The 27,479-nt window shown below is 49.7% G+C and overlaps 1 protein-coding gene across 2 annotated transcripts in view; it reads left to right on the top strand.

The window, feature by feature from the left end:
• PLPPR5 (phospholipid phosphatase related 5) overlaps positions 1-27,479 on the top strand; it is a 75,194-nt gene that overhangs the window by 16,732 nt on the left and 30,983 nt on the right. For both annotated transcript variants that reach the window (XM_053655975.1, XM_053655974.1), the window contains exons 2-3: positions 12,035-12,167; positions 15,617-15,867. In XM_053655975.1, the coding sequence (XP_053511950.1) occupies positions 12,035-12,167; positions 15,617-15,867 (384 nt within the window). The remainder of the gene's footprint in view (positions 1-12,034; positions 12,168-15,616; positions 15,868-27,479) is intronic.

Below are 27,479 nucleotides of genomic sequence, written 5' to 3' on the forward strand. Positions count from 1 at the left end.
GTGCCGTTCACCGCGTCTCTCTGCTGTGTCAGGGAATTCACACAGGTGCCAAAGAGTTAGGAGCAGGCGAGGCGGGGCGCTGTAACTAATGTGTGATGGAAGCAAGCCGGAGAGAGAGAGAACTGGTTCATGGGCTGGGATGGAAATTCCCTATGAAGTCAAGTTGCTGAGGGGCCCGAGGAAAATGGAACCTCGACACCCAAGCCCAGTGAGGCAGGTGTGATGCTGTCAACATACCCAACTGGTGAACCAAGACGCTATTGAGTGGGAATAAACAACCTGAAGAATTTATGTCTTGGGGGCGTTCCCACGGAGGAGAAAACAGCTAGACCAGCAAGAACGTTAAACAGGAGGGAGGGGAAAGGAAAGCTGGGCGTGAGTTCCTTCCCAGAGCAATATGTGGGATTCATTCGCGTTTTACAGTCTCGTCCTATCTCCTTTTGCCGCTGCTGCTTTTCCCAAATCATTCTCCGTCGAGGTAAGACCCCAGATAAGGAGAGAGGAGATGAGGGAAATTCCAGGGCTTGCGGATTCTCATTGGGCTGTAAAGGAGGAGGCTGTTCTGTGCCAGGATGTGGAACAGGAATGAAGTTTTTGATATAGGAATAAGTTGGCAGCGGCCCAAATGCTGACCCACGCAGAGGTATGTGAGCGTGGGGAGGCATGGCTCTGCGTCCCCGTGAGCTTCTGCATTTGTCACAGCTCACTCCACTCCCTCGGAGGGCCGCTTCTCAGTTTGAGAATCCACCCAGCCAAGCTCTCTTCCCTGTCCCTAAATCTCCCTAAAACGCCCCTGCCCCACCCCTGAGTTTGCTGTGTGCTCATTCACTGCGTCCACAGACGCACTTCCGCTCAGCTGTTTGCGGGAGTGTCCCTCATAGAGCCTTTGACCTCCAAAGACCAAGGCACCCTAAGAAAGACACAGGGAGAGATTTCTCAAGCTCCCCTTGGGTGAGACGTCGTGTCTCTGCCTTAGGAAATCTGTCCAACGTGCAGGCCTAGTAAATGCTTAGCAATTAACAGAGGAGACAGAGCAGACTCTGCTCGCTTCCATTTCTGGGGACCTGTGCCTCCGCCTGCCTGGATGCTCTCTGCAGGGATGAGGTTGGGTCGGAAACCCTGGGGGAAGGGTCAGGATGGACAGGGCAGGCAGAGATCTACCTGATGACCGAAGGAGTAGAGCTGGGCGTGGACACAGGAGCGGAAGCTGCCCCCAGGGGCTCCAGGCGGCAGTTGCAGCAGAGCGTGGGCTGGACCTGGTGGTGTCTCAGGGCGCAGGTGTTCTGGGCAAGTCAGCCTCTGGGAGGCACGTCCTGGTTCTGGGCGGAGCACAGCCCAGGTACCAGGGAGCTGCTGGGCGTTAGGATGATCCGAGGCTCAGTAGGGCCGCAGGCACCACCTCGAGCCAACAGAACTCCAGTGCCTGGAAGGCAAATGGACCCGACACTCTGGTTCTTAGAGGGACTGGGGTGCTAAATGGATGAGCAAAGCAGGGACTCAGGGACAGGGACCAGCTGGCAGAGACGAGGCACAGAGCGGAACTGCGTTTCAGGAATGCACTGTGCACGTCTCCCTGTCCAAGCCGGGCTGGCCGCTGAGCCATGCTGGCCACTGAGCCGTGGTGCTGAACTGCAGAGCTGGCCTGGCTGTGGGAATGTGTCCAAGCTAAGGATTTTCAGAGATCAGCCAGGGCTGAGCTCCAGGTCTGGGGACACGGGAAAGAAGCAGGTTCCCGTGACCCACGTGTCTCTGCGCTCTTGGCTGGCTCCCCTCCTGACGGCACAGTGGCCCACTTGTTCTAGAAATCACGTGCAAACAGGATGATGTCTAGCAGCTGACCTCTGCTGCGAGTCTCTTTTCAAAAGCAGGAGCTCCTCTTTCGAAGCACCCATTCCCCAGTAAAAGTCTCCTCAGTCTTCCCCGGACAGAAAGTTATCACATGCCCAAGCCTACGTTGCTCGTGCACGAGGCTGTCATGACTTGATGAACCTTGCATCCTTGGAGGATGAGGCCAGCCCCGACTCCCCTTAAGATCACAGCCGCAGAGGTCAGTAACTGAACATGTCCAAGGCTCTGTGAGCGAGATGGTTAACATGGACCAGGCAAACCACAGTGTCTGCTGCCTGTAAGTTGGGGTTCGATCAGTGTGTATTAAACAGGGGTTTAGTTTTATTCCAGGACTGAAGAATTGTAATTCATTTGAATATTCTAATTATGTCATGAATGATAAATAGAGTGGTCCCTCGAGGTACTTGTGAATTTGTTCCGGAACTCGTGACAAGTGCCAAAACCGACGAGTTCTGAGCACGTGCCGAGTGCTGAAATGTTTTTTTTCTTGTCAACATGTAACGAGTGAGTACTGGGTTTGAGGAGATCTGAAGCTGACATGTACCAAGGTGTGACTGTACTGATATTTAACTCAACCTTTAAAGTGATCGGTACTGCCCATAACAGGTTCATTTCAATACTATTTTGCTGCGGCTCATACGGGGAGATTATAATTAAGATTTTGAAAGAGTACTTGATTGAGATTTTAATAGAAATCTAAAACTGCTGGCCAGCAAACTGTACTCAGAATTGCTCATTAAGCAGAATTGTTTTTCTTGTTGCTTTTGGAAGGAAAATCTTTTTTCAAGTGTTTGAGTTCCTATAGTCATCCACTGCTGGATTCATCCAGTCCTATAGTCATAGGACGCAAATGTTCATAGGATTTCAATGATCTATTATACATGCACCCTTTGCTACTAAACTGCAGAATTCTCAAAATGTCTGCCGATTGTGAAATACAATAAGCTGTAAGTCAAAAGGTTGCGATTTTGAACTGTGCTATATAGCACTCAGGGGAGCTTGGAAAAAGAGACTGCCCCCTGGGTGGTCTTCTTCTCTCATGCCAGTGAGAGGACCCCCTTCCTTCCCTCCCAGTGTCCGGTCAGGCTGAGCAGCTCCCATGATCCTTTGCGGGAAGTCAGAGGCAGAAGCCAGGGCACTGGGAGCCTCAGTTAGTGCTGGGCGCTGCCTGTGAAGACTGGCTCCCCCTCCTGAAGTGCGGTCTGCAACAAAGGGTGGGTCCAGCAGCGAGACCCTGGGGGGCCCAGCACCCCAGGGCCCACAGGAGAAGGAGCAGGTAATAAAAAGGAGGAGAGAGACACCCAATTTCTGAATGAAACAGAAAGAACAGAGCCAAGGAAGGCAGCTTCTGAACCCTTCCTTGCTAATCGCTGCTCAGTCCTGACCCTCGGAGGGCTCGCAGCGGGCATTTTGGTCTCCAGCACCACGCTCGCTAACTGAGATGTGAGGACTCTAAATATTTTGACAGCCCGCTAAACAGGATGCAAGGAGAAGCAGAATCGAGGATTGTCTGTGGAACGCAGATGAGAACACATTTTCTGAAGGAAGGGATCAAATTGAATTCCTTCCGAGTAAAAACATCGAGGATTCTTATCTGAGGGCAGTTTTCTACATGGTGGTCAAGTACATTAAGAGTTAATCCAGCCCAGGCCCGTGTGGCTCAGTGGGTTGGGCACCGTCCCACAAAGCGAGAGTTGCGGGTTTGACCCCTAGTCGGGACACGTGCCCTGGTTGCGGGTTCAGTCCCTGGCCAGGGTGCCTACGGAAGGTGGTCAAAAGATGTTTCTCTCTCGCATCGATGTTTGTCTTCCTCTCTTCCCCCTGCCTTTCCCTCTCTCTAAACAGCAACAACAATAATAGCATTAATCCAAATCTTACAGGGAACAGTGGTGGGAAAATGGCATAGAAACTCCGTAAATTACATGTGGAAGAAATAGTGGACTTCAAAGTCATTTCCTTTTTCCGTGGGTGAGTCAAATCCACAGAAAGGCTTTCATGTCGATACCATAGGCTTCTACTATTGAAATTATGCAAATCACTATTTCATCAGTATTCTTTTGAAAAATAATATAAATTTATAACTAACTTGTCTTCAAAGTTTTATCTTTTAATTTTTAAAAAGATTTTATTTGTTTATTTATCTTTAGAGAGAGGAGTATGGAGAGAGAGAGGGAGAGAAATATAAAGAATTGGTTCCTCTCTCATGTGCCCTCTACTGGGGACTTGCCTGAAAGCCAGGCATATGCCCTGACTGGGAATTGAACTGGCGACCCTTTGATTCATAGGCTGGCACTCAGTCCACTGAGCCATACCAGCCAGGGCTATCTTATTAATTTTTATAAAACTGAACGTCCTGTTAATATACTTGAAACGGCCACCAAACTGCCTCAACACCAGTGACATTTTGGGGTAACAGGCTGATTCTAAAAATAAGGCGGGGAGACATCACAGACGTTAGTGTTTGTATTTGAAGGTGAGCCCTACATCCACGCAGGCTCTGCCCTCTGCTCTTCCTTTGAGTAACTAGTTGTTCGTTACAGCATCTGATCTGTGAGCCTCGGTCGTCTGGCTTTTTTAAACAAGGATGAACAGACTCTCCTGTTCATGTGCTTCACGCCGAAAAGCGAACTGGGGAAATTCTATTCCTAAGTGCAGAAGTTCAGATGAAAAAGCTTTAACTGCTAGACTCTTCTTCCTAAACCAAAGCAAAATAATAAAATATTATAACGCCAGGTTTGACAGTGAGCAACAAAGCCATTAATATGCATTTTATAAAGCGCTTTGACTCTGTTCCTGCAGCAGTCTTCGATGATGAATGAATATAATATTCACACTGGAATCTGGGGCTGCCATTGACTCGCTGTGAACTTGGGAAAATGACCCATCTGTCCTCGTTTCCTCATCCATAAAAAGAGATAATAATACCGACCTTGCAGGATGGTTGCCAGGACCCAGTCAAATTAGAATATGCAGGTGTATAGAACAGTAGCTGGCCGTGCTAATTGGTGTGTGTCACTTTTAAAAATGACAACAAAGGAAACATATTTATGAATTTATAGAATAAATAGGCATTTATCATAAGCGTAAACTAAAGGCATTTGGGAAAGTAAGTACTCAGTTCTCTAGGTATATTTGCCATTCTGTAGAGGAGACCCTTAAATTGGCTTGCTTAATAAATGCACCGAGTCGAACCGGTAAGGTTTCACACCGAAACTGTAATTGTACCTTTTCCTAACACCCTGTGAGCTGTGAGCTGGGAAGCCGCATTCACACCCAGTGTAAATGAGGCCAGACTGCAAAACGAGTTCCTGCTCCGAGACTCAGCTCCTTCATTTATTTTTGGGTCCCCATCGTGCTTGTCCTTGTGCATGTTCATCCAACATTTTTAATGACTCGGTAAAATGGAAGGATTTCCTCGCAATCAACGTTTACTCTTCCCGGGAAAGTGTTTTAAAAATAAAGTCCTTCAAATGTCTAGTCTTTTTTTTTTCCTTCCGGGAGAAAAGGAATGGCCTTAAAAGACATTTGCTGTGGCAGTCTGCTTAAAGTTGAGAGAAATGGAAGCGGAGGGAACCGGAAGGAGGTGGCCCCCCGGGGAAAGACCTGGGTGATGGGTTTGCATTTGTAGGGAACACACCTTCCACTTCCCCGGGCATTCTGCCACATCAAAAGCCTATTTTCTCAACAAGGACAGCGTTGGCCTGAGTATCACAGATGGAGCCTATTCAATGTGCATTCCCCCTGAGGCAGGTGGGGCTCTTGGAGGTGGCCAGAATAACTCAGGCCTGGTGTCCAACACGACCTCCTATTTGGGTACAGAAAAAATCTCAATCACACCGCAACACAGATTTTGGAAATGAGAAAATTAAAGAGATAAAAATTCCTGTCTGCTACAAGATGATGGTGGTGAGCTGTGCCGCGAGGCAGGGGTCACTGGATGGTTCTCCTGAGATCGGTGGCGGGCAGATACCCCCGGAGGTCCCTCGTGGGAAGTCTGGGTCGTCTGTAGAGCAACGCTCTCTCTCGGCTACAGAGCAGGAAGGCCAGGCAAACCCCACCGCCCTCCCACGGCCACGGTGTCAGCTCCGGGCTTTGCTTAAATGCCCTTTACTTTCTCACCTGTGACGCTTCTCAGAGTCTGAGCCTCTCTGTTCCCTGTGTGAGTGAATCCTTGTTCTCTTTGGGTTTAAACACCCTCTCTCCTCTTCCTCACAACCAGGGTAGGGGTGACAACTTGATTGCATTAACCCTTGCTCAGCTTTCCTTTTCGTTTTGAGGAGTCCTGGTTCTTGTATGCAATTATCATAAGAAGCTCTACTAGCTTAGTCCTTCCTGAATTTCTCTGCTCTACAAAACAAGAAGACTTTGGCTTTAACTTACTGTCCCTAGAGTTTCCGGAATACAAGGTCCGCTGCATATTTAGGACTGTCCCTGCAACACAGAATCCTAGGTCAGGTAAGTTTAGGAGGCACTGGCAGACAAGATAACGGTTTTTTTTTTAATGGATTGTCATGCCTCTGGCCACGCGGGCAAGCCAACTGGGAGGAAATCACACTCCTACGTGCCTGCGGCAGTTCACACAAGAAAGCTTTTAACTGCCAGACTTGCCTTCCTGAAATAAAGCGAAAGAATACAGCATTACCATGTCAGGTTGAACAGTCGAATGGGGTGGCATGGATTGGAGTCCTGGCTTTAAGAATTATTGGCTGAATGGCCTTAAATAAGTTACACAGTGTCTCTGTCCTTTGTGTACTTGCCTGTGAAGCACAGACAGCAAAATAACGCCATTACAGGGCAGCGAGAAATGACGAATGTTGATGTGCTAATGTGACTCTCTGAGAAGGTTTAGAATTTGTCATTTTGAGCTGATTTTTTCTTTGACCAGTGATCACCTTCCCACCCTCAGCCCCTGGGGGGTGGGGAACCCAACACTTACCCTGTTGACACAGGGACGTTTAATTATCGCTTGTGCTTCAAAGACTCGTTGCTAAAATCTCCATGATTTCAACGTCATGAGGAATGTTTAAATCTAATCATGCTGCCTTTTTTCCAAATCTTCACCTGAGGATAGCTTTGCTGATTTTAGAGAGAGAGGAAGGGAAGAAAAGAGAGAGGGGGGAGAGAAACATAGATCGGTTGCCTCCTGTACACACCCTGATCGAGGATCGAACCCGAAACCTAGGTCTATGCCCTGACTGAGGTTCAAACCTATAACCTTTTGGTTGGTGGTGCTCCAGCCAACTGAGCCACCTGGCCAGGGCTCAAACCGCTGTATTATTGTTGATAAAGAACAGGAGAAAAAAATCAATTTGAACATGTATTTTAGAAGAGCTGGAAAGTGAGCTAATAGCCTGTATACTTTTATTAATTATTAAGCTTTTATTAATTATGAGTTAGCTCTCTTGAGGAATGACGAGGACATTATAACATTTCTGCCCTACAGGAGATTTATGAACATGGAGCGTTTGATCTTACGTATTAAATTTTTTTAAAACCCTGCAAGCCGGCGAAATGAGTTTGTATTACAGTGTTCTTCAACCCATTTTTCTTGCAGCTTAGGCTCACTGCATTTATGTGAATGGCTGGGGGAAGGATAACAGTCATGTAAAGTTTAATGAGCAGCATTTATTTTCATTAGGAAAGAAGTTTTAAAATCATTGCCACAACCTTCTCATTATTAAAAGAAGAGAAAAGAATGCCCGTTGCTTGCAAAGCTGCTTTGTTGTGAGACAGACCACACTTCCTTTTTCTGTGTCCCCGCCCTCCACAAACTACTTCCTACCGTATCCCAGGCACCCCGGATTCCCTTACCACAAGTACTAACCCATCGCAGATCTGAGATGGGCAGACCCTTCGAGGCCATGTAATAGTGGCCAATACGTGCACAGTGCTTCCTCTCTACTGCTCTCAAAGAACAGTCAACGCCCTGAATCCCTACAACAGCCCATGACGGCATCACTTCTAATATCATTACTTTATAGACGAGGACACAGAGGCAGAGAGAAGTCGTGTCTTAGCTAAGGTCACTCAGCTAGTAAGAGGTGAAGCCCAGATGCGACCTTCTCCGCCAGGTTCCAGACGTCACCCTCTCAGTTTGCCCCCCTCCAGGGCTTGGAGCAAATGCACCAGGTGGTACTGCTCCATCCTGTGCTCACTGGGCATAGGGTGCGCAGTGTCAACCCTGACCAACCACCCTGCTGAGTCCAGGCTGAAGGGGACAATCCTCCTCTGCGAGAGTGGCAGAAGGGAACACCGTGTTTGGTCACGTGCATCCTTGGTCCCCAGTCAGCCCTCACTCCTAATCTCACGCCCTCTGTATTCATTCACTGGGAATATCTGTGCAGTGATGGCAAGGACGTTGTAAGTATCCCTCATGGTCTCTTGCGTCTCAGCTGCAGTGAGAAGAGAAGTGGATGCTGAGTCTGAAGACAGGTGGGAGCTGCCAGGTGCAAAGCATCAGGTAGCTCATTAGGGCCCTTCTTTCCTCCAAGTCTCACTTCAAACATCTGGAGCCTTGGCCAGCTGGCTCAGCTGACTGGAGTGCCATTCCCTATACCAATAGGTGCAGGTTCAATCCCCAGTAGGGACGTGGGAGGGAGGCAACTCATCAATGTTTCTCACACTGATCTTTCTCGCTCTCTCTTTCTCTCCCCCTTCCTCTCTCTAAATCACTAAAAATATCCCCCAGTGAAGATTAAAAAGAAAACATCTGGAAAGTGAGCGTATTGGATTGCTTTTTATTTTTAGGTTCTATTTAGCCTCTCCTGTATTGTCACCCTTCACTACAGTGCCTAGGTAGCTCTTTGCATGGTACAATTATTCGATAATTATTTGTTCAAATAAATGTCCAGAAACCTCTTTTAAAAATTCCTGACAAATTTAAATCGTTTGAGTCAGCCGTGCTGAACTCCAGGAAACATCCCGCAGAGAGCTGGGAGGGCTCAGTGACGCAGGTGGATAGACCCCAGGCCCAGGGTTTGTGCATTGGTAGGTCTGGAACGAGCTCCAAGAATTTGTATGTCCTTCGAGCTCCCAGGTGCTGCTGAGGTTGTCAGTCTGGGGACCACATCTGAGAACTGTGGCCAGCAGAGCACCTTCAAATTGGACATACAGCCCTGGCTCGTGTGGCTCAGTGGATTGAGCACCGGCCTGTGAACCAAAGGGTCACCAGTTCAGTTCCTAGTCAGGGCACATGCCTGGGTGGCAGGCCAGGTCCCCCGTAGGGGGCGCTCAAGAGGCAACCACACATTGATGTTTCTCTCCCTCTCTTTCTCTCTCCCTTCCTCTCTATCTCTCTGCAAATAAATAAAATCTTTTTGAAAAATGGGCCCACTCCCTTCCTGATTGAAAAATGATTCAGTGAGCTTGCCCCACCCAGTAGTTGGTGTGGCAGTTTCACGGGGTTTTTCTCCCCTGCGAGCCTCGTTTAACAAGAATCTTTCCAACTCTGCAGACTTTCACTCAGAGAAACAAATCCAGTTCTCAGCCTCATATCCTTGTAGCCTGGTTGTCATTTTTACGCCATTGCTTCACTAACACTGTCCTCTCCTGGTCACGTGGGGCCCCCTGGTTGCCACACCCCCACAGTCTTAATCTCTGCTAGTCACAGGGCAAGGTCAAGAGCGTGGGTTCCAGAGGTGGGCTGCCTCGGGTTCAGACACGGGTTCCTCACTCTCTCCCCGCCCCTGGGCCCTCCACATCATCTGCGCTTTATTTTCTTCCTCTGCCACTGGATGTCAACAGCAATACTGTGCTCCCAGGGCTGCCGCCTCAAAGCTGCCTTTCCTTATCTGAAATCCAGCCATGCGCAGAAGCAGCCAGCCTTCCATTCTCTGTATGGTGGCGCAAAGCCAGGGAGACTGTACCCAATGTGACGTTTCGCCTCTTCGTATGGCTCGGAGCTTCCCCCAGCCAGCGATGTCCACCACGGCGGCCCGTCTGAAGTGGTTTTCTCGGGCCCATGTCAAATCAGGGATGCATGGGTGTCTCTGGGTCACCACCAGCCGGCGGGGAGAGGAATGTTGAATTGGGTGTCTATCAGAGAAAACAAAGCTCTTTGGGGTGGACATTTGATGAAAGTCCACAGTGATTTTCCCTTCCTGGGAAAACGTGCTTTGTAACTTTGTCATGAAGGAACATAGAGGCCGCAGGGTCAGGCTCTGAGACGTGGGGTCTGAGATCAACTGGATACATTTACACTCGGGGACCCAGGGTGTCCACCTGCTAGGACGGGGCCTGTGCTCACTGCCAAACGGAGTGACAGGATAAGACTTGGGACCGCCTGCCACACCTGTCCTCAGAGATGGGAGGGAGGCTGGAGGGCATTTGGGAAGGGAAAGGGGGGGCGGTCCAGCCTGGTGAGCAAGTGAGGGCTCGAGGGGCTTCACAGTGTCAACCCGGAGTTCCGTGGAACATACTGCGGTGAGGCTCGGCGAGAAGCTGGCATGTGGTAGGGGACAGGGGCCCCAGTTTGGGGGGCTGTGGAACGTGGGGCTTCCACTTATCAGGCTGACGGAGCTTCGGGAGCCGGGCTCTCGCCTCCAAGATCGAAGACTGTCTGGTTGCAGCAGGGACCCCAGGAAGCGCCGCTGCTCCTACGCAGCTCAGGCCAGGCAGGGGCAATCTCGGGGGGTGGGTGTCTCACCGCTGTCCACACCGCTGGTTTGTTACGGAAACTGGATAGACAGCGGCCATCCTCAGGGGCGGTGTGAGGGCTTCCTGTGGAACCGGGGCCGGCAGGGCCTCCTCCCACGGCAGAGCCCAAGGCTGGGGCAAGGTTCGTGAGCCCGGGCGAAGGGATTGGGATGTGCACAGAACGTGGTCAGCCCTGCGCTTCCCCCCGCCTAGTGGAATCTCCCTTCACCCCACTTTTTCTCTGAAGCCCCGGGAGTGGAGAGTCTTGCTGTGGTGGGGAGGAGCGCCCTTCCCCATCTTCCTGCAGGAAGCCGCTAAGTCTCCCGTCTCCCTGCTGGCCACAGGGTCCTTCCCACACCTCCCTCCACCGTGTGGACAGCAGACTGTGCCAGGACTGGGGGTGGGGGAGCGGGGGGGGGGCGCCTCAGGAAAGTTCAGGTACCACTGCCATCACCTCAGCTCTCTGGAAACGGCTTCTATTTATCAGTTTGCAGAAGACAGGGAATTTTACCGAGGAAAACTGCGAGGTGCAGAGCCCTTGGCCTCCCCATGGCTGGCTCCTGTGCTCTGTGCTGCGGCTTCCCCCCCCCCTCCGGCCAGCCTGCCCCACTCCCAGGGGAGGAAGCGAACCCACTACGTGCCCCTCCAAGGGCGGCTTTGCAACTCCCAGGGCAGTGGCGTCTGGTGACTCCAGATTAAGAACCTCTTCCTCATACTGAGGCCAAAATGACCAAGTCACCAGGCTTTCCAGGCCCCATGAGAACCCGAGTCTGCAGAGGTACAGGAAGACATTTCATGGAAACCAGGATCAGAGAGAAAACGCCGCGGAATCAGAAAGGGTGATGAGAGGAGCTTTCGGTCTTTGTTGGAAGGAAGGAAGGCTGGAGGGTGCGCCCAAGCGTCAGGGCGGTCTTTGTCCCCGCTCAGTTTTCTAAGACCTGGGGGCCCCAGGAGATGCAAAGGTCCTTAGGGTGTGCTCTGTGCCCCAACACCGTCCCCTCAAAACTCTAGGACTGCCAGGAGGTGGTGAAGACCAGGGGGTACCGGAGGCTCACCTGGCTGGACCTGGAAGAGTCAGGTTCAAGCTTACAAGCTCCCAGGCAGAGGCTGTTGTCAGAGTAGCTCTGAACTTGAACTTAGCTTCTGCTATTCTAGAAAAGTGTTCTGATTTCTATGGCAGAATCAAATTTAAGCAAGATACAATCACTTAAAAATAAAACAGAGGGTGCAGTTACACCCCAAGGACAAGTGAGAGCTTCCTTAAAGCAGAAACCCTTTGTCGATTTCATTTTTAAGGGCCTTTTACAAAAAGAAAGGGTGATGGTTCGCTTGTATTCATAACTTACCAGTTTCGTACTCCCTTGCATTGAGAGAAACATGGATTACATACAGGGGGTAAGGTTACAATAACAGGGTTTGGGTAACAAATGTAGTTCAGTGTAACACTGAGATTGTTACCCTTGAAGAACCTCCCTTTTTTAAAAAAAATGAAATATCCTGCCTTTACATTGGTTCAATTCTAATGTTCTTTAACCTTTTATTGTCTTGCAAGATAATAGTTGGAGAGACTGCTGTGTTTTGCCTGCAACTGGCCACAAGGGATTTTGAAAACCAGGAGAAAACTATTTTCACCGGAGACTGTTGCTACATAAACCCACTGGTGCGGAGAACTGTGAGATTTCTTGGTACGTGTTCCCTGAATTGTCTGTGTCCTTTTTGGCACCATGTCCGTGCAGAAGCGAACTTTGCAAATGGCCAGCATTTTCACCGCATGCGGATATTAGGTTACATTTTCTTTGAGCTGTCTCAATTTAGTTTTAAAAATAAACATGGCATACTAATTTCTCCAACTGATGTGAAATTCTATTTCAGTTGCCATTCTCACATCATTTTAGGGAAAAAAGAACACCACACTTGGACGTTAAATGTTTTTTAAGAAACTAGAAATTTTAAAGACAATTAAAATTTAAAAGGTAATTAAAAGAAATGATTTACTGGGTTGGTGGGGAGAAGCTGTAATCTTGTTAGCTTGTTGGAGATTACGAAGCATGGGAAAATAGCTTGGCAAATGAGAGAAGGAATCGTTAATCACCGTATGTTGTACTCCACACACAACTTCTGAGTTGTTTTTTTGTCTTTTTATTTTAAATCCACCAGAATGTACCGGTGATTTTTTAAAAGATTTTATTTATTTATCTTTAGAGAGGAAGGGAAGGAGAAAAGGGGAGAAATCAGTGTGTGGTTACCTCTCATAGTCCCCTGCTGGGAAGTGGCCTGCAACCCAGGCATGTGCCCTGAACTGGGAATTGAACCGCGATCGTGTGGTTCGAAGGCCCGAGCTCAATCCACTGAACTATGCCAGCCAGGGCCTGTAGTGGTGATTTTATTCGAGGACAGGATTCACTGATACTTCACCTTTCGGTCTCAGATTTGGACTAGTGCATGGGAACACCGACGGATTATTGAAAATCATCTCAATTCAGCAGAAACTTGTCCAAGACAAATTTTTTAAATGGGCACAATAAAGTTAATTAAATTATTATTTCCTGGAGTTAGCAGATAGAAGTATGTTTCTCTTTATATGTATTTAATATAAATTCTGATCAGCGTTAAGATTCAGGAGACCGTCCCTCTTCAGTCTATGTCTCCTTCTTAGTGGGATCAAGATGAAGACTTTTCATTCTTGTGCATAGATCGCCTAATCTGTATATAAACCCACTTAAAGACTAATCAAATGTCCTGTGCCTTTAAATCTCTCTGAAGATGAAAGGCCTTCTCATCTCAGAATGCTCTTTTTCTTGCCATCAATTACATATCTCCAAAGCCATCGTTGATGCGGTTAAAAGGAGAACTTTCATGTGAAACTTTGAAAAGGTTTTTTTTTCACGTGCAACAGCCCTGCATTCTTGGCTCATCATTGCAGAAGAGTCGTTTAATTAGAAAAGAAGCAGTAGTACCCTTGACACTGAGAATGATGGAGTCCACACTTTCCTAGACTCTGTCAGCTAAACCAGATTATAGCTCGGTCAGTAAAAATGCTTTTCCTGCATCTGCACCCGTATTTCTAATGAGACATGGCACGCATTTTGTGGGTTTCCGATTCTCCCTGTGTTTCTTACCTACGTGACTTTTTGAACTGTCAAGGGGCACTTCCTTTGTTTCTTGTTCTCTTGCCACCGTGACATGGTTTCCTAGTGTGTCGTCATAAAACAGGAAGCTTATAGGCGGGACACAGTGCGTGGCTGGACACCGCTCCTCATGGTTCCGTGTTCTGGACGCCCGCACCTCTCTGTAAACAGAAAAACATGTGACACCAGATTAAGAGAAAGATTTGGCTAAAGAGAACGAGGACATCTTGGCCTCCATGTGGAGCCTCGTCACGTAGGTTCTGGCCGAGGCCACGGTGTTTGGGAGGAGGAGATCCGGTGTACACACACGGTTTATTGGCGTTCTTCTCTTTCGTTTTCCTGCCTCTTCTAAATGTCTGCTTTTGTTAACATTCACTTGTGTGACTCATGGAAGGCTGGTAAGATATAAAAAAAGGGCTTTAATTATTTCCGTTTCCACTTTTCAGATAAAGAGAGAACTCGGGTCTTTGTTTCATTGTCATTTTATTCTCAGAAGTTTGCTATGTACTGGTTTGTGTGCATGAGGATTCCATCCTCTTAAATGATATTTTGAAAGTTAAAAGGACGGCCATGCATCTGATACCAGAAGATTATTGAACCCTGAGCAACTTTCCTGGTGATTTCTTACACAATAGCCAGTGATTATGTACAGACTTAGGAAATAAGCAAGCCAGAAATATACAACTAAGAAGAAAAGCCTCTAAATTATTATAATAGAATCATATGACTTTTTAATAAACCAGTTGCTTAGGAAGTATTATTTTGGTGTAGTTTTAAAATGTCCTGATGAATGTTATTGCGTTTCCCCAAGTTATGAAAGAATGGATTTCTTTACATTGGTTACCACATCTTTGAAGGTTATATATCTGAGTTTAACTGAAAAGGGTGACAGAGAATTTAATTTATGTACCCTACCTAAGTAGAAAGGCAGGTTTTGACAGCAATGAGCAATGACATTGCGTTTAGAAAATGTTTTTTTGTGTTTGAGTACACTAGTGAGTTCCTTAGAAAAGGGAGGGGGGAAAATCCACATACTTCACTTTGTATTGTTAGGTAACTAAAGAAAGTAAATTTTAATTTACTGTGATGATCACTGCAAACATCATTTTGATTGCCCTATTGCTTACTAAATTGCCCCAAATTGGATAACTTAAATTACAGTTCATAGAAGATACGGTGGCAGGAAGTTGCTGGGATTTTTTTTTTTTTTTTATAAAGAAGTATTTTATTTTATTTATCTTTAGAGGGGAAGGGAAGGAGAGAGGGAGAGAAATATCAATGTATGGTTGCCTTTCATGCGCCCCCTGCTGGGAACTGGCCTGCAGGGAACCAGTCTGCAACCCAGACATGTGCCCTGACTGGGAATCGAACCGCGATTGTCTGGTTCGCAGGCCCGCGCTCAATCCACTGAGCTACACCAGCCAGGGCTTGCTGGGATTTAAAAGCGTGTTTCTGAAGGCAAGGTTTTGCGTGATATTCGAATGAAGACTCTCAGCACTGGGCTTCCCTGCTCCTGGGCACGGCCACAGGGATAATTTCATCCCGAGCGGGTTTGAGAGGCGCTATTGAAGGGAGGCCACTGCTTTGCTGTACATCGGTGGCATTAAAGAATATTTTTTAAATGGGGGAAAATAAAGACTGTCCACATTAGCAGAAGGGGGTAGACTGATGCCTCTGGAGAGAACCTGGCTCCAGTTAAAAAACTGCATTCCCCAAACACTGGCTTAGAATATATCTTCTTTTATCTCGAGTCTTATATACCTGCCACAAATAGGCATGTGGCCTGTGGCAGACAGCCGGTCACACTGAATAATGAGACACCCCCAGCACACTCGGGAGAGCCAGGGCAGGCTCTAGACAGGGATGGGACAAAGGCGCCCTACATGCACGGGGCGGGGAGGGGGGAATGACCGTGTCACAGTTCTCGGAATATTTCCCCATTGGTTCACCGTGAACTGAAGTCCAAGACACCAGAGCGTGCAAACAAACAGTGTGCTCTCTTCCAGGAATCTACACCTTCGGACTGTTTGCCACCGACATCTTCGTGAACGCAGGGCAGGTGGTGACCGGGAACCTGGCCCCGCACTTCCTGGCCCTGTGCAAGCCCAACTACACGGCCCTGGGCTGCCAACAGCTGACGCAGTTCATCAGCGGGGCAGAGGCCTGCACTGGCAACCCCGACCTCATCACCAGGGCCCGGAAGACCTTCCCCTCCAAGGAGGCGGCCCTCAGTGTCTACGCGGCCATGTACCTGACGGTAAGGCCCACCTGCGGCTGCTCCTCGCCCGCCCGCCACTCTCCGGGGGTGGCAGTCCCATTAGCCGCTTCCTGTAGGCCGTTCGAGTTAGGCTGAATAATAGCTGTTTGTGCTTTGAATACAATGAAGCCGCTTGACTTTCAGGAGGTTATGTGTGGGTAGTTGGTTGTATTAAAAAATACAGCCGTTAGCATTGCTATTTGAGAATATGTTGGTCTTAATATGAAGGAGGGCTGGCTGGGAACAAATTTGTCTGGACGCAGCCCCCATAAACTGGTAATAGCACCATTAGGAGACTCACCCAGGCCTCTGCGCTGCTTGTGCATGCTCTGATATTCTCTGCCTGGGGCTGAGAAAGGGCCACTGTTTTCCTAGCAAGATCTCTTGTGATTGGTAACTATATCATGATACGGTGGCCATGTTGTCATATTTTCTTGTAGACCTAACCAAAATGTCCTTCTGTGTCATGTTTTTTCCTGGACTCCTGAGTAGTTGCCATCAGGTCAGTGAGAGGCCCCAGGGCAGTTGTCTCAGCACCCGCGTGCAGAAGTGGGGGGTCGCAGGAAAGTGCCTCGCTGGTCTGCAGGCTGAGGAGGAGGGCCTTGGCAGGCAGCTCTCGACCCCGGCATTGGTGTCTTCTGCCTGTCCCTGTGCCACCAGGGTCTGCCCGCCTTGAAGCTCTGGGGCCGCGTCCTGACACGAGCTCTGTGGGCCTTTCCAAAGCTCAGTGCGAAGTTCGGAGCATTTCGGTGTCTTGGGGGCTCTCCTCTCCGACGGCGCCACGAGCTCCTTCCTGCTGCTTTGCGCTTGTGGACAAGAGGTCTCAGGACTGATCTGAAACCAAATTCGATGCATTTCTCATGAATTATTCTTGCCCTCCAAAAGCCGTTGGAGGATGGGAATGTTTCTGATGTTCCCACTGCCGTCACGTCAGGCGACCTCTCCGAGCAGAGAGGTTACACCCGTGACCCCTCTGCCCGAGGCTGGGAGCCCAGATTCCTCAACAGGGGACCACTTAGGAGGGTGCAGGTAGCATTGCATGTCACGTTCATAACCGCCGGTACCTTTAGAGGTCAGACGTATGTGCATTTTAACATGCTAACGGTTTTTAAGCCAAACTAATTCTATGCCTCACTGCCTGGACTTTTTAAAAAACACAAGAAATGGGGGCTAGGGGGGACGAGGAGGGCAAAGGGGGCCAGATATATGGGGGTGGAAAGAGACTTGACTTTGGGCGGTGCACACACAACCCAATCTGCACGTGATGTGTTATAGAATTGCACCCCTGAACGCTACGTTCTATTAATGTCCCCCAATGCGTTGAATAAACTTGAAAAAATAAAAGACCACATGCAAGTAGAATAAGGACATCTGTAGAGATCGGAGGGTCAAACCCCTCCCGGTCCACCCTCTCTCCCGCAGGCTCTGGTCTTGGGTGCCCCCCCATCCCTGTCCCTCCAGCCCCCAATGTTTCTCCAGCCATCAGCTCTGCTCTCTGCTTTACACGGTGAGACTGCACGTGAAACCTGGGGTCCAGGCAGGCTCTCTCCTGTCCACTCCACGGCTGGACTCTGTGTTCTGCCTCCCCTGGAATGGAAGGACCGCTCAGTCCTCCAGTGAAGACTTACAGCTTCAGGGAATCAAAAACCCTAAACGCTTTTCATTCATCGTCCTCACATCTCACCCTAATGTTCATATTCGTGTGTGGGTATGAATGGCAAAGGGATTTACATACACCTATGGGATCGAGCCAATGGCTTGAGACAGACTCCCGAATACTCTCCACCTCTCGAATGGTTACATGCTTCCCTTAGCTCTGGAGGTGACAGACCTCGCTGTGTGGCCAGCTTTGCCAGCGGTGGTGAGTGTGCCGCTGCCGTGGAAGCCTGGTCCTTTCATTCTGCCAAAAGGGTGCTTTCAAAGGCATCGCTGTGGGAGAGGGAGGCAGCCTTTTCTGCCCTGGAAAAACCTTAACATCTTCCCTTTTTAAAAAAAGATTTTATTTATTTTTAGAGAGCAGGCAGGGGAGGGAGAAAGAGAGAAACATCCATGTGTGGCTGCCTCTTGCACACCCCCTACTGGGGACCTGGCCCACAACCCAGGCATGTGCCCCGACTGGGAATCCAACCAGCGACCCTGTGGTTTGCAGGCTGGAGCTCAACCCACTGAACCACACCAGCCAGGGCTTAATAACTTGTCTTGCTTCTGGTCTGCCAGCATTTGTTCCGGCAGCTTACTTGCTGGCACTTATTTGAGGAACATCCCCTTTATAAACCACACCATTCTAGTCTGTCATCCAGACTTGGAGATGTTTGTAATAACAAATCATAGTGACACTTACTGAGCATTAACTATGTGTCAGGCAGTACATCTGCCCTGTTGCTAATTTACATAGTACTGCTTCTTATTTATGAATTGTTAAAATTTATTCTTGCTTTATTATTTTCATAATAATTTATTATTTGTACCAACTCAATGAGTTGTAACAGCTCCTTGAAGTAGGTCCTGTTGCCACACCCAGACCCATAGAATCACAAATCGCCCTGGCCACAGTGATTTCGAACGTTCCAGAGAAGGGCTCATTACATCAATCAGCCCCAGCACGTGCGTGGTCAAGTGGATTCCTTCCTGCTCCCGCCCAACCTCAGTGTCCCTAAAGGTCAAAGCCCAAGGTTCCGCTCACAGCTGTGTTCAGAGAAGAAACACTCAGGAACACTCCAACGCCCAGAAACTGTCTGTCATTAGGCCGCGGTGAGACGACGAGGCAGGCTTCCTGCCTGTAATTACATGGACGGAACTGCTGTCTTTGTAACAATAGATTCTGTTCCGTGCTAACTGCTTTTCTCTTCTCCGCCACCCTGTGAGTCTGTGAGTGTGGGTGGCTGCCATGGCAACTCGGTAGCGCTCCGCTGCAAATGCACGCCCTCCACGCAGGGGGCGCTCGGATGTGCGAACCTAGATACACACGCATTTCTTCCCGGCCTCACCAGGGACACCTTGGGAAAACTTTCTAATAGAAACGTTGGGGTGTCTCAAACCTCCAAGGCCTCATGAAATGCTTGCTGGGATTTTGATAAGCAGGTAAACGGGGCAGAGTTCCATACCACCGTACTCTCTGGGGAAGCAGGTGTACTGCTGAATTTAGGTAGAGATATGTTTGCTCAATGCGGTGTGGGTGTTGCAGACACCTGTAAACACATAAATAACAATGAATGAGCCCTGTTGTGAAGTGTGCGAATAAGAACAGAAGGATATTTTTTTCAGATGCTTTTCTCTTTGTGGATTAGTAAATAAAATTCAGGAACTCGAACTTTCCCTTAGCATCTGGCTTTAATTAAAGGTTTGAGGATAATTTCATCAGAGTTGTTCTCTTCTACTGAGAATGTTTAGGGGAAAAAATATCCCTGTGCCTGTTTTTGCAAGAACTATTGGTTTTCCAGGGAAAACATTCCAAAGGTTATTTAACCCTTAACCATTATATTTATAATTCAGTGTGAGTTGCATTAGAATAATAATTAAATTTAGCTTTTGGTATTTCTTTTTCAGATAAAATGAGTAAAGTTTTTTTCCACCCTTAATTAAAGTAAGGTAAACATCAAAGTTGAGAACCAGGAATAATGTTTGGTGACTTTCCAATGGTTAATGTTATCTATGATTGAAACAAATAAAATGATCTCTTTGGGTCACTCCTACTTCTGACCTTAGATTTTCTGAAAACTTTTTAAAAAAGAGGAAAAAAAGGAAGGGTCAGCTACATTCCTCAGCCCTTCTCCCTTAACCATTGCTATGTAAGAAACCACCCTGAAGCTGAGCCCAAGGCATCTGGGTTCCAGGGATGGGGGAGGGTGTGCAGGGGGAGGCGACCTGGTTTTCCCAGGGACGGACTCTCGCCTCTCTCCAGGGCTGCAGTCCACCTCCCTGGTCCTTAGGAGGCCTGTGAGCATGTCGTTCTCCCAACGGGGTCACAGAGCTGCCTTCCAGGAGGGCACAGCCCACAGCCTGTCCATCATCCCCATTGCTGGATCCTTGGATCCACGCGAATCTCAAGGCCGCCCACGTGGGTGGGGGCAGGGATAGTGTCGACCCCTCCCACAAGTGGGAGGCAGAGCAAAGTCCTGAATACACTGGGATGGGATGATTTTGTGGACATTAAACAGCGGGCTGCAGTCTCTCCCCGGAATATAAGCGAAAAGGTCTAAAAAGATCGCTTCTCTCTCTTCCTCCTCCGCGGGGGCTGTTCTCAGTCCCCACAGCAGCCTCTGTAACTGCACAAGGGCCATGCTCAGCAGTGACGCTCTCGGCTGCCAGGGCCTGGGGTGAGTCCACAGCCCGCTGGTGGCCGTGGGCCTCCTTTAATGGCCTTCCACCCAGTTGCAGGCCCCCAGTCCCAGGGCGCAGGGGTTTGGGAAACGCCTGCACTTGATTCATGAGACCCCCAGAGACTGAGCTGCAGGAGCAGGATACGGGCGGATAAGAACAGCGCCACCTTGGTCTGTCGCCTTCAACTGCTACGGAGACCCCGCCACCATCCGCAAGCCGGTCCTCCAACTTCCCTTTGGTGCTGACACGCGCAAGCTGCCTGCGCGCTCGATCCCAAGGGAGCGATTGGTGTGTACCGGGTAACGCGCCGGGAGTATTTACTGAGCGCCCGTGCGATTGCTGCGCGATTGCTGCGCTGTCACTAAGGCTGCTGGTGCTGCCGTGCTGTCGCGAGTGGCTGACATGTGTCCTGCAGCCTGCAGCTAAGGCTGTGGGGGGCGGGGAGCGTGCACAAAAGGCCCATTGGACCCCACAGTTCACTACCTCGGACCGCTGTCTCATAGTCGACCCCCTTCCCCTCCCCCCGCGCCTCTGAACTCCATGTTTTTAAACCTCCTACCTGACATGTTAATGCTTCCTCAGCCCAACTGAGGCCCAGACTTTACGCCCCACTACAGCTGCGATCATGCTGCTTTGAAACCGCACAAGTACAATTGTTTAAACTGCACACACAGTAATCACGCAGGAAGCAGTGCGTGACCGAAGGCATGGGGATACTCCGCATCTTTCCCGTGCTGTTGCCTGTGTTCTTCTATCCTTGGCCGTCATACTGATTTATAATGATGTCTTGCTCCCCAGTCACATCGCAGATTGGAATGGGCAGCTCTGAGGGGTGGTCAGTGCCGGGGTCAATCAAACACTCCCTCTCCGCCAGGCCCAGTCACGTGTCCAAGTCCATTTTTCAAAAGAGAGACCATTTTGTGCCACAGGCGGCCTGGCCTGGCTCCCGAATTGTAGGAGCCACGAGGAAACCCGCACACCGCGCATTCCAGTGCTCACTCCCCCCAGCACCGGAGCGTGGCTGGACCCGGCCACCCAAGGGGTATCTTCGAACCCTGCCCCTGCCCCCTGGGGGCGCTGGCACAGTCAAGCGCAGGCCATTGGGAACTGCAGTGGGGATGTGGGCTGTTTTACTAGGAATGGCGCCCCCTGGGGGAACGGAAGCTAACGATCAGAAGCTCGACTCCTGGTTGCAAATGGGTGACAGATTCCATACAGTGAAATCCCAAGACCCCGTGGGTTATGGGCTCGGGTTGTGCTGGGTCCTGACTGGTTGGAGGTGAGACAGGAGGAGGTCTCCTGGTGTGGGGAGAGTCCTGGGAGCCAGAATCTTCGGGTGCATCCACCCCGATGTCCCCTGCCTTGTGTCGAGGTCTTAGATTTTCCTCAGCAGGTTCTTGACCTTGGCGTCATGGACCTGCCTTCCCTCAGCACGCGATCACCTTGGGGGACCCTGGCTCCTCGTACCTGGGGAGTCAGAAGCATGGCCTTCAGCTTTTTCTTTTTCTCACGCTGCACAACAGAAGGCCCTTTTAAGTTACCGAAGAGGCCCTCTGGCCCTCGTGCTCAGCTGCCGCTTGCCACGGTCTGTTTCCCTCTGTGGGGCAGGGACAGGCTTCCTAGGGCTCAGCCAGGTTCGCCCTCCCTCCCGGCATTGCTTCCCTGGAGCAATGGCCACAGCCTGTGTCACTGGCCTGGTGGGGCTGTTCCTCGCCCTGCGCCCACCCTGGGGTGACTACGGACTTTTCAGGGCTAAAATTAGGAAAGGTTCATGCAAGGCAGCAAGAGTTGGCTACCTGTCCCCACCAGAACATTCTCCCAAGTCACTACTGGGGGTGTGTTTGAGCACTTGGACTGTTACCTGGGGGACTGATCCGCCTCACCTGTCATCCGGGACAGGGCTCTCGTTCCTGGCCAGGACATGTTCCCGAACCCCATCTTGACGCCTACTCTCTTAGACTGCCCCCTGGTGCCTGTTGTCAGGATCGTCCAAGGGGCTGAGGCTGGGAGAGTCAGGAATGTCAGATCTTTGGTGGTGGAGGGTCAGAGGGGCGTGGTTCTTACAAAATATGGAGGCAAGAAGCAGGGCTGGGAGGGTACAGGCTCCTCCCGTGACGCCGGTAACTCAGCCTCAGCCAGCCTGGAGCAGAGATCGCTCCTTAGAGCATCCCCAAATTAGGTGTACGTGGCCCAAACTTCAGAGCCCTTCTGTGCTCAGTCCCTGGCCGGGGGCTGGCCAAGAGGATGGTGGCCTCTGGCAAGACACTACAGAGAATGTGGCAGGTGGGCACTCAGCTCCGCGGTCTCCTCACAGCCGGGTGGCTCCACCTTTCTCCTGGAGGGAGGCCGAGGCACCGGGCCTCGGTGGCCGCCACACTGCACCCCTAGTTCTGGCTCAGGGCCGAAGGAGCTGAGGCATAGCTGGGGGGGATGGTGCCAGGCGGCGTCCCTTGAGAAACACCTTCTGCGTCTAACAGATTTGCATTTTTAGTGCCTTCGCTTGTAGTGCAAAACATTACTGCACTGTAATTCTGGTCATCTGACTCCGGCTAAATTGAGGCTATAGTTCAAAGTCTAAGATCTAAGTTTAAGATCTGGTTCACTCTGTTACAAAAAGAGGTGGCTTTCTACCAAGAACTCGGTCTGCTTTGAGTCATTTGTTGTTTCACCCTTTGAAGAAAATCTTGGAAGGGGGACAAAGGACCTCAGATAACAAGCAGACATCCCTCCGTAATAATGCAGAAACTCAGAGGAAAAAAGTGACAGCTATTATTATTGAGTGCTCACCATGCTAAGCACTTCCTAGAGAGGATATTTATTGCTTTCTCCCCTTTGCCAAACATGAATTGGGCATCGTTCCATAAACACGAGTGTACCATTAGCTTCCGAACAATGTAGCAAAATGATGTCCTTAGGCATGCGAAAATGTCCACCATCGAAAAACAAAAAAGAACCACTTGAAAAATCTTCCATTGATTGGCGCTATCATCCATTTCTGAAAGAAACTGCTAGAAAGGCTAGTTTATGTTTCCTTACCTTATGAGCTTGACACAACATGGGTTTTGTCCCCTCCCCCCACACAAACTCTCTAAAATGATCCCCCCGCCCCCCGCCTGGATCTCGCCCAGCAGGGGGTTCATCCTCGAGAGTCGTCTCAGTAGCACAGAGATCGGGACCACCTGCTCCTATCTGAGCTTTTCTCTTTCTAGGGCTGGGAGAACATTCCACGTCCCAGAGTTGCTCTTATCCTCATTAAATGATTCATTGTGATGTCAGAAATCCGTCCACCAGCGTTTACCAGGATTCTGTCCTTGACCTTCTGCCATTGGCTAGCCCTCCCCAGGGGGGCGTTTCATTCGGGGCCACGCCCACCTCTTTCCCAGTGAACCCCACAACTCCCGCCCTGGCCTGAACCTCTCTCCCGAAGGCCAGACTTCATTCCCAGCCTTATCCTGTCTCCGTGGTTCAGCGCTGAACCAGCTGCTTAAACTCGGTGTTTCAAAAACCAAACTCATGATCTCGCCACGGCTCCCAACTAGCTCCTGCTTTCTGTCTCTTCCGACTGGATTGCTGGCACCCCTGCCCTCCAGTTCCCGGAGCCTGAACCGCTGAGTCATTCCAGCCCCGCCCACACCCACACCTGCGCATCCAGAGGCCTGATTCCTTCTATTGGCTCCAGGTGGAATCCCTCTCACACCCAGGCTCCGCCTCTTCTCCACCTGCCCGGACCCTTCCACGTGACCTGGGCTCCTTCACATCACTTACCATGACCTCATTGCCGGAGCCTCCCAGTCCAGCTTCCTAGGACAGTTCCACACTCTGCCCCTCCAAAACACACCTGAAGACTGGTGGTTAGCAAGTCTCTCTGCATGAAGCTTTCCTTTTAGCCCGCCCTCCCCCACCCTTCAGGGGTCGTACAGCTACTCAGGGCATATGAGGCCCTCTTGGTCCTGGCTGAAACTTGTCTTTCCTTCTGCTGCGGACTGGGTCATGTCCCTCATGAGACTTTGGGGGTGTGGTTTTGGGGATGTAATGAGGTTTAGATGAGGTCGTGAGGGTGAGGCCCTCACCTTGGGATTCGTGTCCTTCTAAGACGAGACACCAGAGCGTGTTTTGTCTCTTATTCGTGTGTCAACACAGCCATCTGCCAGCCCCGGAGACACTCACACCAGGATCTGCCTGTGCCGGCCCCTGATCTCAGACTTCCGGCATCCAGAACTGCGAGATGATAAACGTCTGGTGTTCTTGGCACCTGAGTGGACTAGCCACCTCCCTTCCTAATGTCCTCTTTCATAGTTCAGTCCTTGGCTCACAGGAGCTCGAACTCAGTTTACACGAGACTATTCCCAGTTACTAACCCCAATATTTTTCTCTAATACTTTATCTTTCGCTCTTCTCTCTGCCTGTAATATCCCTAGTACCTCCTACCTGCATATTCACCTGGTCAAAGTCCAGATCACCTTTTATGGATGGGTCATCATTTTATTTACTCCCAAGGACAGAAAGTGAGTCAGGGTGCAGAAGACAAAAGGAAGAGAAAGGACAGGCTGGAAAACTAGGTCCAGGGATGAATAGGAACGGAGGGAACCTGAGTGGCTGGAGCCGTGGCCGGAAGCAGACCCGAGGAAGGAGTGGCAAGGACCACAGCCGAGGGACCTCTGGCCCAGCCCAGCTGCCCCCGCGGTTGACAGTGGCTCGGTGTCTTGCATCCTGCTTCTTTGCATCCTGTGTGGGCGTGTGTGATTGGCTGGGGACGGGTCCTGCGATGAAGTTGGTGTGCTGGGCTTTCAGGAGACTGCTGTCCAGCTCTTTCTGGCTTTGGTGGCGGGACAGGACATCTCCTCTCCATCTACAAGGGAGATGGTGGGGGATTCCTTGCTCCCAAGAAGGGAGTTCCGAGGCTCTGTCGTGAACAACAACCAAAAAAACTCCTTACCTCTAGGACCTAGATCAAGGTTCGTCTCCTTTTTGAAGTTTGTCTCATTTTTTTTTAATTGAAGTGAATCTCCCCAGTGATCACCAAGCAGGGCACCAAGCAGGTTTGACAAGCAAAGCAAATCATTTTTTGCATCCCTTCCTTTCTACGAGAAAGTTAGTTTCAGTGGTAGTTATGCGGTAATAGTAATAAGCATTATTGATTCATTTTTCATTTTAAAGTAAACAGATAGAAATATATTTTAATTTAAAAGACATAAAAACCCAGTACCGTATTTCACGTGTGAACTGAAGTTTGCACTTAGCCAAAAAAAACACTCTGCATTTATGTTATTTCATTGTTTCCTTGTAATGAAATATCTCATTGTTTTATTGCATTGTTTCATTAAGTTAAACCTAGGAACTCCAAGTAGACACACCTATTGGTAGAATTGGTAGAAACTCAGAACTCAAGTTCTGTTCTTAGTCTTGATAATTAGTATGCTATTGTGTATGTGTTCTCACCAATCTACTTTTTAAATGTAGCACAGTAGGGGCTGGAGACACTCTGTGGCCAAAGTGAACTTGACCTTTACAAATTTAATTCTCTAGACAATAGGTATAGCTGAGTGCATATGCTGGAAATGGAATGAATGTATAGCTGGGCATTCTGCAAATTAAGTTCCATGCACAATACAGTATTTATTAGAGATTATATAACAAAAATGTGCTGACTTGAGGCTTACAGATAACCGTGAACACCCAACAGGCACTGTAGCCATGGTTTGAACTTGGACCAGTGCCCCATGACCACCCATCCAGAACAGACCACCCCAAACTTGGCACAAAACAGCTCCCTGAGCTCCCAGATTCGGCGGGTCCCATATTTGAAAGGCACCGCGTGGCTCTCTTGTCTCCGCCTGGAAGGAGGTCCTGACATCTGGGGCGTGGGGTCATCCGGAAGGTTGTTCATTCAGAGGTCTGCATGCGGGCGGGCTCCGTGGCTGCCCCTGGCCACGTCCTCAGCATCCTGCACAGCATCCCTCCAGCATTCAACTTGAGAATACTTCTCTACAGCCTAAAAAGCCCTGCAACCGAAGACCCTTTGACTATTAGTTTTCCCTAAAACCGGTCCACTGTATTTGTGCGAATGGCGGACTAAAAATAAGGACCTTTTACTGTGTGGGCCAGCACGTGCGAGGGCTGGACACAGATTCTCTCGTTCGCCCTCAAACGGGTGTCGCAGGTACTGCAGTTTGCAGAGAAAAGTGCTCACTCACTGGAGTCGCACAACCAGTGTGCGCTGGAGCCGGGACCTGAACCCCGAAGGTCCCCAGGCGCCCGCACCACAACACCTTTGCGCACGCTGGGAGCCCGCACTGCGGCGTTCCAGGCCCCCGCCCGGCCCTCCGCGCTGCGCGCTCATGCCGCTGCGACTCCCCTAGAGGAGCTCTGACTCCCCGCAGGTCCTTGGGGCTCACGTGGCGGTGGCTTGGCGCTGTGATCCAGTCCTGTCGGCTTCTCAGAGGGAGCCAGAAATCACAGCGCCCTCGCTGGTCAGGAAGGGGAACTGAAGCCACCGCCCACGAATCAGGCGTATTTCCTATATGGAAGGGCTCCTAATGGCCCCAGCGTGCTCGTGTGTTCGTTTAGCTGCCTTACATATCCCCAGCTGGTGTGGCTCAGGGGGTTGAGCGAGGGCCTGTGAACCAAAGGTGCTGCTAGTTCGATTCCCAGTCGTGGCACAGGTCCCCAGTAGGGGGCGTGCAAGAGGCAACCACGGGTAGATGTTTCTCTCCCTGTTTCCCCATCTCTCTAAAAATAAGTAAGTTGAGTTTTCTGTCAGCTTTTTTCTTCTAAATCCTATAATTCTAAACCCCATAAATCTAAATTCCATGACCCCGTGACCATAAAGCGCTTCCCAAGGGTAATTATTAAGGAGCACTGGAGAGCTGTTACTTACACACACATTAAAAACCAATCCGGTGCGGATGGAACCCAGACCGCTCTGGGTTCCCGTGTTTGGTTGTCCCTCACGCGCTTCAAGGTTCCCTCGCCTTGACCCGGCGCATGCGCGGTTCCAGAGGTTTTTCTACAGCAGCAACCCTTACCTCTTCCTTTAAAATCACGGGTCTAGATTAGGTTTTCCAGTAACTTTTAGCTCCATCACGTGTCTTGTCCAATAAGAAGTGTTTAAATGGGCTCAAAACATAAGCATCTTGAGTCACTCTATGTTGTACCGTTTTATAGCCCTTGTACCACAATTTAAAGAATACAGATTTTAAAAATCAAATAGTTGTAAGTGGGTTCAGTTCCAAAATATGGACAATAATAATTGATTCAGTTTTTTTATTAGTCACTGTAATATGCAATAATTA

This window comes from Artibeus jamaicensis, unplaced genomic scaffold, assembly GCF_021234435.1.
Source record: "Artibeus jamaicensis isolate MK-2021 breed Jamaican fruit bat unplaced genomic scaffold, CSHL_Jam_final scaffold_1689, whole genome shotgun sequence".
Classification (NCBI taxonomy): Eukaryota; Metazoa; Chordata; class Mammalia; order Chiroptera; family Phyllostomidae; genus Artibeus; species Artibeus jamaicensis.